Source organism: Lagenorhynchus albirostris, chromosome 14 (assembly GCF_949774975.1).
Source record: "Lagenorhynchus albirostris chromosome 14, mLagAlb1.1, whole genome shotgun sequence".
Taxonomy (NCBI): domain Eukaryota; kingdom Metazoa; phylum Chordata; class Mammalia; order Artiodactyla; family Delphinidae; genus Lagenorhynchus; species Lagenorhynchus albirostris.
The window spans coordinates 27,074,977-27,092,450 of NC_083108.1; the positions used below are offsets into that span (position 1 = coordinate 27,074,977).

The 17,474-nt window shown below is 40.3% G+C and overlaps 1 protein-coding gene across 8 annotated transcripts in view; it reads right to left on the minus strand.

Moving 5' to 3' along the window:
* The window catches only part of ARK2N (arkadia (RNF111) N-terminal like PKA signaling regulator 2N), a 93,309-nt gene that overhangs the window by 26,598 nt on the left and 49,237 nt on the right, over positions 1-17,474 (minus strand). For 7 of the 8 annotated variants that reach the window (XM_060122099.1, XM_060122101.1, XM_060122100.1 and 4 more), the window contains one exon: positions 8,564-8,690. In XM_060122099.1, coding sequence (XP_059978082.1) covers positions 8,564-8,690 — 127 coding nt within the window. Of the gene's footprint in view, positions 1-4,761; positions 4,830-8,563; positions 8,691-17,474 lie in introns of all 8 variants that reach the window. The other variant, XM_060122103.1, reaches the window with a different exon arrangement.

Sequence of the window (17,474 nt, forward strand, 5' to 3'; positions counted from 1 at the left end):
TCAATTTCCCTCAACCTGAAGGTGACAAGAGAAACACCTGGCTAGTTCATCACAACCACTTATGCTTCAGTGAAAATAACAAGGCTGAAGTACTCAGTTTAGATTCTCTAAAAGTATCCTATAAGAGGGACAGAACTGCCTTGCTGACAAATCTCATGAGTTCACTGATCGGGAGAGAACTGTTTCAGAAATACCTACATATTGAATTCCACATTGCAGTCAAATGATAGAACTGTGAACCTCCAGGATGAACCACTGAGGTTTTGATTCATATGAGAGGAAGGCAGGCAGCTCAAGTTATCACTGCTCCTGAGGTCCACACATGTAAATTATAGACCTGTCTCCCTGCAGCATATGTGAGAAGTGACAAGTGGCATGATTCTAATCACACAAACTACTACAGTGGATCGTGAGCAGCTGTTCTGACAACATGTATACGATGAGTGATGCTGAATCACTTAAGAACTCCAGCTTCGACCCCACGCTACCTGAACCTATAGGTTCAAAAGAAAACATTAGAGTAACAACAGACAAGGTTTAGCTGCAGAACTGCCCTTGAGGACCCTTAGGCTTATGGAAAGAGGCCCTGCTCCTACAAAGGCTAGCCTGAAAATGACTCCCTTACCAAGAGAGGTGCCGAAAAACAGATCCCTTGAGGCCAGAGTAGGGGTAGACTGCAGATTTGTTACAGTACCAGAGAGCCATCATCTTTTCAGAAATGGGCTAAGAGTAGCTACTAACCCAGAGGCGACCATATTTTCAAAGATTAGCTAGTAAAAAGCATTAAAATAAGACACACAGGGACTTCCCTGGTGGTGCAGTGGATAAGAATCCGCCTGCCAATGCAAGGGACACAGGTTCGATCCCTGGTCCAGGAAGATCCCACATGCCACGGAGCAACTAAGCCAGTGCGCCACAACTACTAAGCCTGCACTCTAGAGCCTGTGTGCCACGATTACTGAGCCCGTGTGCTGCAACTACTGAAGCCCATGTGCCTAGAGCCCGTGCTCCGCAACAAGAAAAGCCACTGCAATGAGAAGCCTGTGCACCACAACGAAGAGTAGCCCCCGCTCGCCTCAACTAGAGAAAGCCCGAGCGCAGCAACGAAGACCCAACGCAGCCAAAAATAAATAAAATTAAACCTTTAAAAAAAAAAAGAAAAACAAGTCCAAAGTCTAATCCAAATCTGTCCACCCCTTAAATACACTCAGATTAAATGACCGAGTAGTCACGGAAAAACGTCAGCCAAAGGAGTCCATCCAACATTTTATTTTTTTTATTTTTATTTTTTTTGTGGTACGCAGGCCTCTCACTGTTGTGGCCTCTCCCGTTGCGGAGCACAGGCTCCGGACGCGCAGGCTCAGCAGCCATGGCTCACGGGCCTAGCCGCTCTGCGGCAAATGGGATCTTCCCAGACCGGGGCACGAACCCGTGTCCCCTGCATCGGCAGGCGGACTCTCAACCACTGCGTCACCAGGGAAGCCCCATCCAACATTTTAAAGGAACGGTTTTGATGACTGATGACAACAGAATACTAAGATTATTAAGCAGTTTCTCCTCATCTGACACGCCCGACAGACCTATGAGGTAGATGTGGAAGTTCTTATCCATACTCTGACAGGGAAACTGAGGGTTAAAGAGGTTACATGACTTGCCCAGGGTCATACTGTTTGAAAGTATAGGCAAAGGAACTTCAGGCCAAGTCTGATTTCTGGTCCAATGCTTTCCACATCATGTTGTTGCTTTACAAATGTGTGTATTAAATTCAGTAAGGCAAAACACGGCAAGAGTCGGCAGAGTGCAAAGACAGGCCCAGACCACCAATTTAAAAATATAAAGCTCTTCAACAGTTCAAAAGCTCATCTGTCAAGTAGTAATTGAAGTAAAGTTGGTTAGAAACTTAGAAAAATCAAGGAATGAATGACTACCAAAAAAAGTCAATGTAATCATTGACAGAATTCCTAGAAATAACTCTGAAATAAAAGCAGTATTTAGTCCCAATTGTTACTCTGCACTGCTCCTTAAGTAATCATACAATGTAACATCAGGACATCAGGTAGTAGCTTTAAAAGGGATCTAATCCAATCTTCCCATTTTACAGAAGAGAAAACCAAAACCAAAAGACAACTGCCCAGGGTCTTAAGAAAGTAAAACATGGAACCAGAACAAAATCAGGTCTCCACTGGGGAGTTTATTTCCAACTATGTCTTTCTCAGACTGCTCCCGAAGTACTTACTATACACTATGTTTGATTGTAAGGGGAACTGCCTAGCCCCTGCGGGTAATACAATAAAGAGCAAAGCAGATTCTAGAAAGTGTCCAGAGTAGGAGAGTAAGAGGTTTAGAGATGGTATTTACTAATGAGGAATGGTTGAAAGAGGTTATAAATAGTTCCAGTTACTGGAAACCAAATTGGGCTACTTTAAGCAAAAAAGAAAATTTACTGGAAAAGCACCTTTACTTGAGTACCTCAAAGAACCTAATGATGCTGGAACAACTTGGCCTCACTCATTTGACTCAAGCCCCAATCCTTAGTCTGTTTCTCTTCAAAATTTTAGATTCTCTGGAGAATGTGATGATCCTATCTTTGGTCAAAAGCTTTCCTGTCTCCTATTAACTGCAACTGGAAGGGCAATTGCCAAAGAAGTGAGAATCATCATGGAAGGCCGCTCCTTCACCAGTACAGAGATCTTGAGAGTAGAATAACAACCATGAATCAGTTTCTAGAAGGCAACTTTTGGATGATCATTACTACACAACAATTACAGCCACTACAAAATAGAAAATCTGCCTTTTAAACATTCAAGCAGTTGCTGGGGCATCTGTCAGGAATGTTAGTAAGATTCTGAATACAGGCAAAGCTATCCTGTTAGAAGTCAGGATAGTGGTTACAGAGGGCAAGGTGGAGCCAAGAGGGACTTCTGTTTCTTAATCTGAGAGCTGGTTACTTGGGTATGGGTACAAAAGCTAAAGCATACACTTATTACTTTTCTGTGTGTGTTATAAGCCAATAAAACATTCAATTTTTTTTTATGATTTAATGACTTCAGCCACCTTGAATAAAATGGTAGCTAGGAGATGGATGAGGACAGAACAAGGCTTTCAACACATTTTTTTTTAAGTACAGGGGAAAAAAGGTTGAGCCCTATTTTATAAGATGGTACATTACAGAATAACTTATACCAGATGCAGAGGGGGAAAAAATTTCAGGAGGAAATGCGACTACAACAATTGTTATAAGCCCTACAGAGATGCCCTCTAAAGAAGGATGTGAGAGGCTCAAAATTTTAAGGCAACTAACAAAGCACAGTTTCATGTATTATCACATATCCTTTTTCTATTATGAAAGATATGGGGTGGGAACATACTCAGCTGTTTTATAATTGGTCCAATCAGATTCTAGTGCAGACACAAGCTTTTTTCTCACAAAGCATTTAATCTGCATATGACTGGCAATAGGTTTGCACAACTAGAGTCACGTTTTGAGTATTATAACCAAGAAAAACTGCTTAGGCCTCACTTCCATAGACCGCCCCCCCCATCCACTATTTATAAACAGTAAGTTTTGATAGAATAATTTCCTGCTCTTCATATATTAAAACCAAAAAAAGGAGACTTCAGAGTAGAAAGGAAGAAAAACACAAAAAGAGGGCAGGCTCTGATGATCAGCTGTTGATACAGTTAACCTACTATTCTAAGAAAACAACATTAAAAATTAATCATTTTTGCTCTCATTTACAGATTCTGAAGGTGACCTCTTAGATAACATTCCTACTTATTTTTCCTAACTGAAGGTAGAGTGAATTCTTGTAGCTTCAGGGAAATGCTAATCTGCCTCCCTTGCTTTTTTTAGGGTTAATGTTAGCAATTGGTTCTAAGCAGCAATCAGTCTTAAATGCTAAAGACTCCCCACAGCAATTCTTTTGAAGAAGGGTGAACCAACATTAACCAATGGACCATAGGACCATGTGAAAGGAGGTAAGGGTCTGATTATTCATAAAAGCTTCAGAGAACAGGTACTGAAAGAACTGTTTCAGCACAGTTCCATAACATAAAGATACATGATTTCATCTTCCTAGGGCAATTACCAATGAAGCTTGCAGAAGAAAAGAAGGAAAATGGAACAAGGATAAAGAAAAATATTAGCAACAGGGTCATAAGTTAAAACTTATGGCAAAATTAAGCGGGCACAGAAGAACTAGAGATGATGGAAAAGTCTCCACCTCACTGGCAAAGAGCATCTTGTGAAACTGGACTGTCCAAAAATTAACACCTAGAAATGACATCTAGGTAATGACAGGAGTTCATCACAGCAATCCAAGGCAGCCATAAAAGATGCATTCAACCATTAGTTAGGCAGGCATGCCTTCTAGTCTATGACTAGAAGAAACACAGAAGCTAAGTGAACATACCAAAATCTAAAAGAAAAGAGCAGGGGAAGATGTTAGCATGCAAGAAAAGAAAAACAACTGTTTAACAAAAAAAAAAAAAAGAAAAAAGAGGCACATCACAACTAGAATTACTGATATAAAGGTCAACAAACCGGAATGCTTCCAATATGGAAAAATGGCACCCAAACCCAAGTCAGAGCAACCACAGTCCCAAAGAGAACAACTCAAGAACCAAGTCTGAGTTTTTTAAAGCTCTCAGAAAGCCCACAAGGTAGAATACCAAAAGGAAAAATAAGAACAGGACAACTAAATCCAAACAAAACATCTATGCATGCAAATCGAATTAGAACAAAAAGATGTGGATCAAAACCTAAAACCTTCTTCCAAGCGATAACCCTGCCAGAAGCCCATCAATACTTCATAACTGCAACCCTAGACCTGTAAAAGAAATAAATTCCAGATGAGATACAGGCAGCTAAAGGGGCAATTCTGAAGCAACCAACAAGAAAGGCTCTCCCCACACCTGCTTCTCAGCTTTTTTTTTTTTTTTTTTTTTTATTTATTCTTTGGGTCTTTGTTGCTGCGCGCGGGCCCTCTAGCTGCAGTGAGCAGGGGCTACTCTTTGTTGCGGTGCACTTCTCATTGCAGTGGCCTCTCTTGTTGTGGAGCACGGGCTCTAGGCATGCAGGCCTCAGTAGCTGTGGCACACAGGCTCAGTAGTTGTGGCACACGGGCTTAGTTGCTCCGCAGCACGCGGGATCTTCCCAGACCAGGGCTCGAACCTGTGTCCCCTGCATTGGCAGGCGGATTCCCAACCACTGCGCCACCAGGGAAGTCCCACTTCTCAGCTTTTTAATCTCAGTGTTTGAAAGATTATCATGCTTCTTCTAAAGAAACTGCTGAAAAATTTTTCAGAAAGACACAGCAGAGTCAGTGAGATCCTGCTCAGTCCTAGACCCAAGGGCCAAAATAAAAGATCCCCTCAAAATGATACAAGAGTCCATTCAAAGTACTCCAACAGAATTTGTCAACTCTACATTCCATTTTATGGACAGTTATTAACCACCACTGAGATTTCAAGATAGATCTGTCACCTCCAAGATATGATTTCTCCAGGATTCAAATTAAAGGATCAGAATTTAAAAAACCAAAAAAACACATCTTTATGCTTCAGAACCTGTATGAAAAAGTCCTTGAAAGTAATGTTATAGCATGTTATTTAAAATGTACCCAAAGTCACTTGACTTAGTTAAGAGTGAAACAAAGATGTTTATTGGGTAAAATGACAATCTGGATAAAAGACTTTAACAAGTTCAGAGAAGGGTGTACTAGAGATAATCGGTGTGCATGTGTGTGTGCTGGAGGTGAGAGAAACTTGGAATTTAAATTTCCAAGTTTTAATAGAAATATAGTAATTTCAACTCCAGATAACAAAAATATTTGTAGAAAAAGAAGCTCAAGATATCATTATGGAAGGAAAGTTTAACAAAGAATCTGAAAAGAAGGGTAGCTCACTCTGTAACATTTCTAGGCACAAGGAGACAATAAAGAAGGGAGAGTCGGTAGGAGTTAATAGAGAACTGGACCATATCACTGATATGTCTCAGAACAGAGTAAGAGATTAGACAAGACAGCACAGGTTATAACCTATTCTTTCCTACTTGAATAGGAACACATGAGTAACACTGAGTTAAAATTTGAAAAGTAAGTCAAGAGGAAGTTGGTAACTGGATAATGTGCTCCTGGCACAACTGACGATAATTTACCTACATCAATCTATCAGTCAATATGCAGAATAAGTTTTATAGTACACAGTCTGAAATGAAAAATACTGTAATATTCTACAAAGATCTTGGCATGGGGCTTAAAAATATAATAATGTCTTCTATACTTATATAATGCTGAAATAAAATGACAAACATATACTGAAGTAAAGGAAGAAAACAAGAGTTCTATCTTCTTCATCTCATGGATAAGTCAGCTTGAAGGAAACAGATGGGGAAATGAAAGAGAACTTCATAGGAAAAAGTTTTTGACTAAGGCAGAAAAAAGGAGAAAAAAGAATGAGGTAAAGGAAAGATTAAAGAATGAAAATTCTTTCCCACCAGAATAGGGGAAATAACCATTTAGAAAGAAAAAAGGAAGCAGCTATACAGGCATACTTACAGCATAAATATAGGATAGAGGATGAAGTGCTGGGACAATACTAGTTCTGACAGAGAATTAGCCACTTCTGGGGAGATGGCATGTTAAATTATGACTTAAATCTACATACTTAAAGTTCCAATTGTTTAACTAAAAAATGCTTTCAGAAAGTATAATCAGTTCTCATTAGAAGAAGGATCCTCAATTTATGTGCATGTCTATTTTGCCCCCACTCTCCACTCCTAAATTCACCTTTTAAATAAGTAACAGAAGAATGCTGGTGAATGTTTTATTACCTTCCTAACCAAAGATTAAAATCAGATCTAAAAATAAGGTAAGATACTATGTTATATACCTACTTGAGGAAATCACAACTTAACTCTTGTGGCATAGGAGAAAAATTCTACATAGAATACAGATTTTTCCAAAGACTAGATTTTGTTGTGTATGTATGTGTGTGTGTTAAATGTTCCTCAGGTATACCTCTGAGAGGGCTGCAACTAATTCTTAGGACTGTATCTTAAAGCAAGAGTCAGTAAAGTTTTTCTGCAAAGAGCTAGACAGTAAATATCTTTGGCTCGGCAGGCCCTAGAGTGTCTGATGAAACGTCTCAATTCTGCCACTGGAATGCAAAACAGCCATAGACAATATGTAAGTGAACAAACATGGCTCTATTCCAACAAAACTTTATTTATGGATAAATAAATTCTATTTGAATTTCATACAATTTTCATGTGACAAAACATGTCTTCTTTCGATTTTTTTTCCCCCAACCATTTAAAAATGTAAAAACCATTCTTAGCTTGAGGTCCATATAAAAACAGGCAGCAGGCCAGATCTGGCCCATGGGCTGTAATCTGCTCACCACTACCTTAAAGAATGACAAACCTTATAAAATTATTTCCATACTACTGTACACTAATTTGATGTCTTGTGGCTTTTTTCTTTTAATTCCTAAGAAACAAGATTCCCTAAAGCACACAAACATCACTAGAAATACACTATCAGGAACTGACCAAAGTAACTTGCAACCTTTCATGAAAGATAAGGAGAGGTGCTCTACCAGGACATGGAAGCAACCTAAGTGTCCATCGACAGATGAATGGATAAAGAGGATGTGACACATATATACAATGGAATATTACTCAGCCATAAAAAGAAACGAAATTGAGTTATTTGTAGTGAGGTGGATGGACCCAGAGTCTGTCACACAGAGTGAAGTAAGTCAGAAAGAGAAAAACAAATACCGTATGCTAACACATATATATGGAATCTAAAACAGAAAATAGTTCTGTAGAACCTAGCGGCAGAACAGGAATAAAGATGCAGACATAGAGAATGGACCTGAGGACACAGGGAGGGGGAAGGGTAAGCTGGGAAGAAGTGAGAGTGTCATGGACATATATACACTACCAAATGTAAAATAGATAGCTAGTGGGAAGCAACCGCATAGCACAGGGAGATCAGCTCGTGCTTTGTGACCACCTAGATGGGTGGGATAGGGAGGGTGGGAGGGAGACGCAAGAGGGAGGGGATATGGGGATATATGTATACATATAGCTGATTCACTTTGTTATACAGCAGAAACTAACACAATAACGTAAAGCAATTATACTCCAATAAAGATGTTAAAAAAAAAAAAAGAGGTGCTCTAGGAAGAGGTATGATGTCAAATGCAGATTTCTCAATTATTTGCTTCCAAAATATTTCAAGATAAAGTGAAAGGCAAGAAAATATTGATTGGGGGTGGGGGGGAGTACGGTGATACTTATGCCATACCAGAAAACTCAGTCAAGCCACCTAGACATTTGTTAAAAATAAGAGACAAACATTAGTTCTGTTTCACATACATGTGTGACCGAGATGTTCTTGATATAAGACAATATGCAACACATTCTGAAGCTCATACGTGTCTATAATCAAAATGTATTTCTTAAACCACAGGAATTTGAGAAATAGCCCCACCATTCATGCCAGCCATGCCATGGCATGCCATACCATTTTCTTCTCTCCAATTAATATCCTACCTTGCATGTTCCTGAACTCCCACAATCTCCACTTCACTATCTGAAGAAGCAATATTAATTTCTTCGTTGAGTGGTGCATTGCCAGCAGATGTTTTGTCACTTGCTAGGAATCCTGGATCCAAATGACCTGAGACAGAAGGGGAAAAAAATAAGCACTACATTTTGACTCCTTATAAGCAGCAGAAACAACTCACTGACAGATTTTTCCTCCCAGTTTAATCACTGAAACAGAATCCCCTCATGAAAGCTTGCCTCAGCGAAATTGTTACCCATGTGAAGGAAACTGGGCAGTGTTCTGTTAAAAAAAATATTATTAAACAGAATACATGCACATTGTTAAATGAATGCTGAAACAACATGGATGTATATAAAAGTAAGAACTTCAAGTCTCTCACTTTCTACTCACATCCCTTAGGAGAAAAAACTTTGGAGTACTCTGACAAATATATATATCTAACTATAGGTATATATAAACTGTAATTACACTCTACTTCATTCTATAATGCTTTATGCATTCAAATCTAGTCTGCTTTTAAATGACCTGCATATGACAGGTTTGTCACCACTTAGAGGTCAATGGGGTTCTCTACTGCTTATCATTTTAATAGAACAAAATTCTAAACCAGAAAAGCTCAAAAGGGGACTTCCCTGGTGGCGCAGTGGTTAGGAATCCGCCTGCCAATGCAGGGGATATGGGTTCGAGCCCTGGTCCAAAGATCCCACATGCTGCGGAGCAACTAAGCCCATGCACCACAACTGCTGAGCCTGCACTCTGGAGCCCGCAAGCCACAACTACTGAGCCCGTGTGCCACAACTACTGAAGCCCGCGTACCTAGAGCCCGTGCTCCGCAACAAGAGAAGCTACTGCAATGAGAAGCCCGTGCACTGCAACGAAGAGTAGCCCCCACTCGCCACAACTAGAGAAAAGCCCACGCGCAGCAATGAAGACCCAACGCAGCAAGCAAGCAAGCAAGTTCAACGGCACAAATGGAGTAAATAATAGGATCACTAATATCATATTTATACTGGGATGCCTTATGAAAGATTTAACAATCTTATCTCAATTTTAAACAATTTTCTCCTAAGGAATGTAGATTTGACAAAATCGGACCCAAGGGAGTTCCCTGGCAGTCCAATGGTTAGGACTCCAAGCTTTCACTGCTGAGGGTGTGGGTTCAATCCCCGGTTGGGGCCAAAAAAAAAAAGGGTTAAAATTCAACCTATGTACTCAGCTCTTGAATGTTCTGACTTAAAAGGATGAATTTTAGAATATCTAGGAGTTAACATGGAATAAATAGAGTCGTAACAGGTACAAATTTTCATTTATTCTTTAAAGGGTATTTTTAATTGAATATATTGTCATCTGATACAAAATTATTTCTCCCTACTTAAAAAAAAATCCTTTGTGACACATCATAAAAGTTAAACCAATATAAATAAGATTTTATGTACACAGCTTTCTCTTCCCCTCTCACCTCACTCACTTCAATGCTTCAAGGTCATTAAGACACCTTGTACTTTCATACTCCTGCCAACTTCTAGTATAACCCTTTTGGAAAATCATGGATAATTCCAAAGCAAAAGCCTTACAATTTTTACACTCTCTGACCCTATAATCCCATCTCTGAGAATTTAGCCTAACAGCAAAAACTTTAAATAAGCAAAGTGTCATGATGTCAAACGACAGTCACTGGAGTGCTATGTAGAAATTTGGGAAAAGTGTAAGTATAGCATACAAAGAGTTACATATAACAAGATAAAAAATATGTATGGGCTAGTTAAAAGCTATGAAAAGTAATCAAATTTGAATATGATTGTGGGTCTCTTTTTACAATTCTCTAATATTATTTCTACTCTTTTTCTTCCATTGAAAATGATGCACACATGAGAAAACAGAAGATTAAAAAGGCTTCTAGATACAACTGGTGATTGAGATTGTATTACAGTCTGCATAGGCTTGTTAACCTTCTGTATTAAAAAATAATCTAGATAGGATTCTACGTGGTGTGGGCAGTGGTACTGAACCCTACAAGCATACAAAAGGTGGCATCCACCAGACAAAACCCAGTTTTGTTAAAGCTAGGGTGGTTACTTAAGTGCAACTGGTTAAGTCTGGATTTGGTATACCTAGATTCTTGCTCTGACCCCAATACTTTGCTTGCGGCCAAGTCTTTTATCCAATTTCTACTTAAATGTTGTAGTTAAGACTGTCGTCATGAACACGGTTCCTATGGCACTGCTACGGAGGAATACAAATTGAGTCTCCCTTTTTCCCAAACCTTCAACTTGCCCATATTCAGTATTTTGAGCAGCCTTGCTTTGCGCAGCTATAACAGTCTACTTTATCTATTTGTTTCTAAAATAAATATTTGTTTATGATATGCTGTGCACTGTGCTCAGTGCCAGGAATACTACAGGGAATAAACAAGGGAGGCAGTTTCCACCCTCAACGAGCTTACAATATAGTCAGGGATAAAAAAAGCAGTCCACTGCATTATGGCTTGAAAACTAGTCTGACAAGGAGGTAAATAATAATGCCCTGGATGCACAGAGAAAAGGAATGTTTCCTGGACTTGAGGATAATCAAGGACACTGAGCTCTTGGGGAAGAGCAGGCACAGGTGAAGGGAAGTACCATAAGGAACACTGTGTGCCCTTGAGGGTATAAAAGTTTGGTGAGATTTGGGATAATGGTAGTAAAAAAAAAAAAGGAATGAGAAATGAGCTGGCAAAGTCAGCAGAGGTCAGATCATGCGTAAGGAGTCTGGACTTGACCTTAAGAAGTAGGAAGCCAATGAAGGATTTCAGTAGAGGAATGACATGATCTGATTTTGTATTTTGAAATTTTTCCTTTTGGAGTATGGAAATGGAACCAGTAGCAGGGCAAGAAATACTAGAGGCAAGGAAACCAGTTAGACTGCTATAGTTTCCTGGGTAAGAAACGACTATGGCTGAACTAGGAATGAAACAAAAGGAGAAATATTGTGTTTCTCTAAGTACAAAGGGTGAGTAATGTTGGGAATCAGGCAAAGTAAAAACGATGCCTAGGTTTCTGATTTAGGTAACTGGATACAGTGCCATTCAGTGCACCAATGAACATGCGAGGGTGGTTGCTTAGGGTGATAATGTGCTGTTGAGATGTCCAATAGGCAGTTGAAGGTACTACTGTTCTAAAGCTCAGGTCAGAGGTCTAGAGAGGAAATAACAGATTTGATAAGTCCTCCCAACAGGTGGGGAGATAAAGGTCATCCAGAGGAGTGAAGGGGGCTTAGAAGAGAACCTTGATAAACACCAATAATTAAGGGACGGGCACAGGAAGAGGAGCTCACCAAGGTTCTGCAAGAGACAGAGAAAGAAAACCTGAAGATATGAAGCCAGGGCACCATAAAAAGAGCATTTCTAGGAAGAAGTGCTTAACAATGCCCAGTACAGAGGCCCAGTAAGAGGAGGAACTAAGTAGAGGCCACTAGAATTGGTGATAAGGATGACCATACATGACCTTGGCCAGGGGAACCTCAGAGGAATGATGGGGCTGAAGCTAATGTAGCAAAGCAAGCCGAAGAAGAATGGAAGGGAAGGAAGAGCAGACACATTTTAAGAAGTCTGGCTATGGAGGAAAAGGCAATAGACGGTACTGAGAGGAATATGGGTTTGAGGGAGGGGGATGCGTATGTGCATGTAGTATTTTTACTGGCCATATTTAGAAAAAAAGGCAGAGAATAGCTTTGATGGCAGAAAGCTGAGGTAATCTTGATCTGTAAAGAATGCAGAAAGGGGCTTCCCTAGTGGTGCAGTGGTTGGGAGTCCGCCTGTCGATGCAGGGGACACGGGTTCGTGCCCCGGTCTGGGAAGATCCCACATGCCACGGAGCGGCTGGGCCCGTGAGCCATGGCCGCTGAGCCTGTGGGTCCGGAGACTGTGCTCCGCAACGGAAGAGGCCACAACAGTGAGAGGCCCACATACCGCAAAAAAAAAAGAAAAAAGAAGAATGCAGAAAGACCATCTGCAGAGCACAGGTGTGGGTAGGGCAGCAGAGTCAGCTTAGAAAAGTGAAGTAGCCACTGTAAAGAAAGAATGCTGCCTAAGGAAAGGGGGAAGGTGCTGGGCAGCACTGAGAGCCAGGATGAGATTGCAGATAAGGAAGTTAATATGACCCACAACTTTCCAACTACATGAAAAATCATCTCCAGTGTGGATAAAGGCTGTGAGTGTGCATCCAGAGATCAGACTTGGCCAGCTGGGTACAACAGGAAAGCCAACTATACGAGGAGCTGAGGATATCGGTAAAGGAGAGCTGGGCTTAACATATGCTAGATAGGGAAAGAAATGCAGCTAGGGGGAGGTGAAAAAGGACTGGGTGATAGGTTCAATGAGGTAGAGGAATAGTGCAGTGGAAGTAACAGTATGAGTCCAAAAACGCCGCCAGTTCGAAATGAGAAAGCATCAGGAAGAGGTAGGAGGAAAACCAATGGTTATGAGAAGTAAAACGTACTTCCACCGTCCTCGCCACTCACAAAATATACAACCCTCTGGGACCATCCATTTGTCTGTCTTGTCCCCTACTCAGTTGTTATTCTCCTTTGCCCCAGCCACCTATTACTCCCCTTCCTACAACTCTTCCACTCCACTGCCCTCTGGAGTGCTAGCTCTATGGAAAACGGCACTGAACCTTCTCTTCACCTCCTTGTGGAAACCTGATTTTCCTGAAAATGCTGCCTCCCCTGCAGGCCTCTGACTCCTACACCTCAGGTTGGGGATCAGGATCACTTACAAACTACTGTCCTCCATCCTCAAGTACCAACACCAGCAGTCCTTATCTTCCAAGTTTTCCTTTCACTCTAGAAGTTTCACTCAATGTGAAACATTACTGGCACTTAGTTTCTTTCTTTCTTCCCCCTCTCTCCTTCCCCTCTCCACTTTAAGTCCTGCTATCACTATTACTCATTATTATATGAATGCTCATTATTTGTATGGACAGCCACCCCCAAGCTCTCCATGCCTACTCACTAAGAAGCAAAGAGTAGAGAGCCCCAAGAGATACTTAAAACCCCCTGTGGCAGACTCACAGCAACGGGCTCAGCCCTAACCATACTAAAAATAAAGAAGCTAATTGAATTAAACCAAACTGAAAAGGCAAATTGTAAGAAGTCATGGTTGCTATAACCTAACTCTTCTTCCTTGATTACTCAATGCTTTTAAACAACAGAAATTAAGAAAACACAACAAGAACATGACAGAATTAGTTAATTCTTAGCAGCTCTGTGTCCAGCTCTATTTCCACAGTTCTAATTTATAATTCCAATTTGTGGAATGTTCTGTGAAATGTCACAGTCATCAATATTTCCAAATAACGAGTCTTCATTGATTAGGCCCCTCATCCTGACCCTATCACCTACATAGCCTCAATTCAGATCAGGAAATATCATCACTCTGCCTTTTTCTTTTTTAAAGAGGAACGAAATGAAAAATTACTATGCTAACTTTTGCTCATAATTTTATATCTTAAGAAAACCAGGGGCTTCCACGGTGGTGCACTGGTTAAGAATTTGCCTGCCAATGCAGGGGACACGGGTTCGAGCCCTGGTCCAGGAAGATCCCACATGCCTCGGAGCAACTAAGCCTGTGCACCACAACTACTGAGCCTGTGCTCTAGAGCCCGCGAGCCACAACTACTGAGCCCGCGTGCCACAACTAGTGAAGCCCACGTGCCTAGAGCCTGTGGTTTGCAATAAGAGAAGCCACTGCAATGAGAAGCCTGTGCACCACAATGAAGAGTAGCCCCTGCCCGCGCGCAGCAACGAAGACCCAACACAGCCGAAAAATAAATAATAATAAATAAATGTATTTTTTAAAATCTTTAAAAAAAAAGCAAGTTAAGTATCACCCAAATTTAAGATTCTTCTAACTTTATTCATCCATTATGTATTCAGAAACTAATAATTTACATATTGCTTTTACATTATCAGATCAATCCAAACCATTTTGGCGGTGCACTTTTGGCCATAAAATTTATAATCCAAATTTGCTGGCATTTAGTATTGTTAAAGGACCTGTATGATGCTCTAAAACTGATCACTTAAATCAGGGTCTGCTCTTGTAGCCATTATCTTTATTGCTTGGTCTAAAAGTCAGTACAAGATAAAACAGGAAGGCGGGCAGGGCGGGGGATGAGGTGGAGTGGGAAGGTACAAATTTCCTGGTGAGTGTTAACAACTCTAGACTAATGGTGTGAGTGTTCTACCACATTTCCTCTCAGAGCCATTAAATAAAATGTGCCACTCAGGTAACAAGTCAGCTGGGATCTACACCAAAATCTGTGGGATCCCATGCTCTGTAAGAGACACCATGGCATTCTCCAACAGCCAGGAATGCATCCCCTCCTCTATTTCAGAGCCAGGACAATTAGTCCTTTTCTCTCAATGTAACCCTCTTCAGCAAGTCACACATTCTTTTGGAAGCTCTAGCGCAGAGCCCAACACTCTTCTGGCCTTTGGGCCATATGCACACTGCACCAGCCCCCCTTGACCTCAAAGGAATCCAATGGCAAAGCAGTGCCTAAAGCATACACAAAAGTGAGTCAAAGATGTTATAAGGTTCTTCAAATACTGTCAGTGGTAGTAATCTACTCCTATTCTAGAACAAGAATAAGCTCTGTAGAAAAAGTGTAAATACCACAATTACCATATATTAAACTGAAAATAAAGCAGAGGATTTATATTTAGTTATTGTGGCATCTGGCCGTCTCTGTGTAGGTCTTTCCCTGTGTAGCTCTTTGGAAAGATAACTGCTTTCACTCTATAAGAAAATTTTAAATTTTTGTCCTCCCACTACAGATCTTTTCAACACATAAATAAATCAGAAAGTAGAAAAGGTAGTAATTAAATTATCATGGCAAACATTTTCTTTTTAAATCATGTATCTACTAAGAACTAGTCCTAAGACTATTTGAAGTATATAAAATTATTACATACTGGATGACAGTGGCATGCTAGGTATAAAAAAGATTACTATCTTAAATCACTACTCATTTAGCTTTAAAGCAAACAAATTATTACCGTGTGTTAAATTTTTTCAACAAAAATATTAAAAACTTTAAAAAGTGGGAGAAAAGGAGATCAGAAATCTAAAATCTTACAGTCCACATGTACCAGCTGAACAAGAGGAAACTTGATCTCCTTCACAAGACTTGATACAATGATTTTAAAGTGCTAACAATAGAGGGCTTCCCTGGTGGCACAGTGGTTAAGAATCCGCCTGCCAATGCAGGGGACACAGGTTTGAGCCCTGATCCAGGAAGATCTCACATGCCGCAGAGCAACTAAGCCCATGCACCACAACTACGAAGCCTGCGCTCTAGAGCCTCCAAGCCACCACTACTGAGCCCCCACGCCACAACTACTGAAACCTGCGCACCTAGAGCCCGTGCTCCGCAGCAAGAGAAGCCACCACAATGGGAAGCCCACGCACAGCAACGAAGAGTAGCCTCCACTCACTGCAACTAGAGAAAGCCCGCGCGCAGCAATGCAGACCTAACACAGCCATGAATAAATAAACAAATATATTAAAAAATAATAGTGCTAACAATAGAAACATGGTCATTTTGGTCTGATCATAAAAAGCCCTACTCTAAGAACAGGAAACCCAAGATTTTTTTCTCTTCACTACAACTAAGCTTGTATTATGGACAAATCAAGATTACCAGACCTATTTTAAGGATGGGGAAAATGCTCATAGTCTACCTTCTTAATAAGAAGGCTGATGGAAAAAATGAGATCATTTGTTTAGAATTTTTAATTTCCGGGGGCATAAATACATAAATAAATTTAGTGTAATAATTATAAGCCTTCCACACCAAGAGTACTTCAGACTTCTGCTTCTTTTAGCCTCATCTACATTTATGTTTACAGTGAGCTGTTATTAGCAATAAGCAAAAATCAAGCTATTTTCAGATATACTGGTACAGTTTCCTAAACATGTCCGATGCAAAAGTTATTAAAAACAGATTCCCAGACACCATTTCAGATCTATTTACAAGATTTTCAGGGAGAAATCTAGGAGTCTGAATATTTATAAGCACTCCAGGTAACTTCTATGCTCAGGTAAAGTTTAGGAAATACTGCAGCAAGAGCAACTCATTCCAGGGCAGGAGAATAAATTAGAAATCCACTGACTGGGTCCATAAATCACTTCCTTAGTCTACTTCAGCATAAATGTATTAACATAATGCCAGTTAGCATTCCTGAGGGCCTGCTGTGTACTTCATCCTATATGAATCCCATTATATGTTATTCCACATAACAGTATAATAACCTCTTGGGGTGGATACTAGTTTTATCCAAGTTTTGTAGATAGGGAAAACTGAGGCTTTACATAATTTACCTGAAGTCACACAGTATGCAAGTGGCTCTGCTGGTTCAAAATCAGGCTGTTTGCTGGCAGCAGGCTGCCACCCACTATACTGTCCACTTCTAGCATCAAGTGAGAAGGAGTAAACATATGGCAAGAGCTGAAATGGAAAGTTCAGAAAGTTTTCTGGGTCAGAAAGTTTTCCTGACCAATGGCTTTCCTAATTTCAACCCTTTTTCCTTGGTTGAAACTAAAACTAAACAGTAAAAACTATTTTGCATACAAGAACATCATCTAATTGCTTAGAAAAAGAGATAAGCTACTCTATCCCTAATGATTGCTTATGTGATTCTAAATGGAGTGGGACTGTAGACCTGGTCTGAGATGCTGCTATCAGTTAGCCACTGCTGCTATTAATTAATTAGTTCAGTGACTGGGTTTTTATTTTATTGGGAGGGAGAGAAGGAAAACTCAGATTAACCATTACAACATTTATCTTAAACTCCAAACTCAAGAATGACCATCTAATTGATACTAATACTCCCAAGTATCAAAACTATAAACTG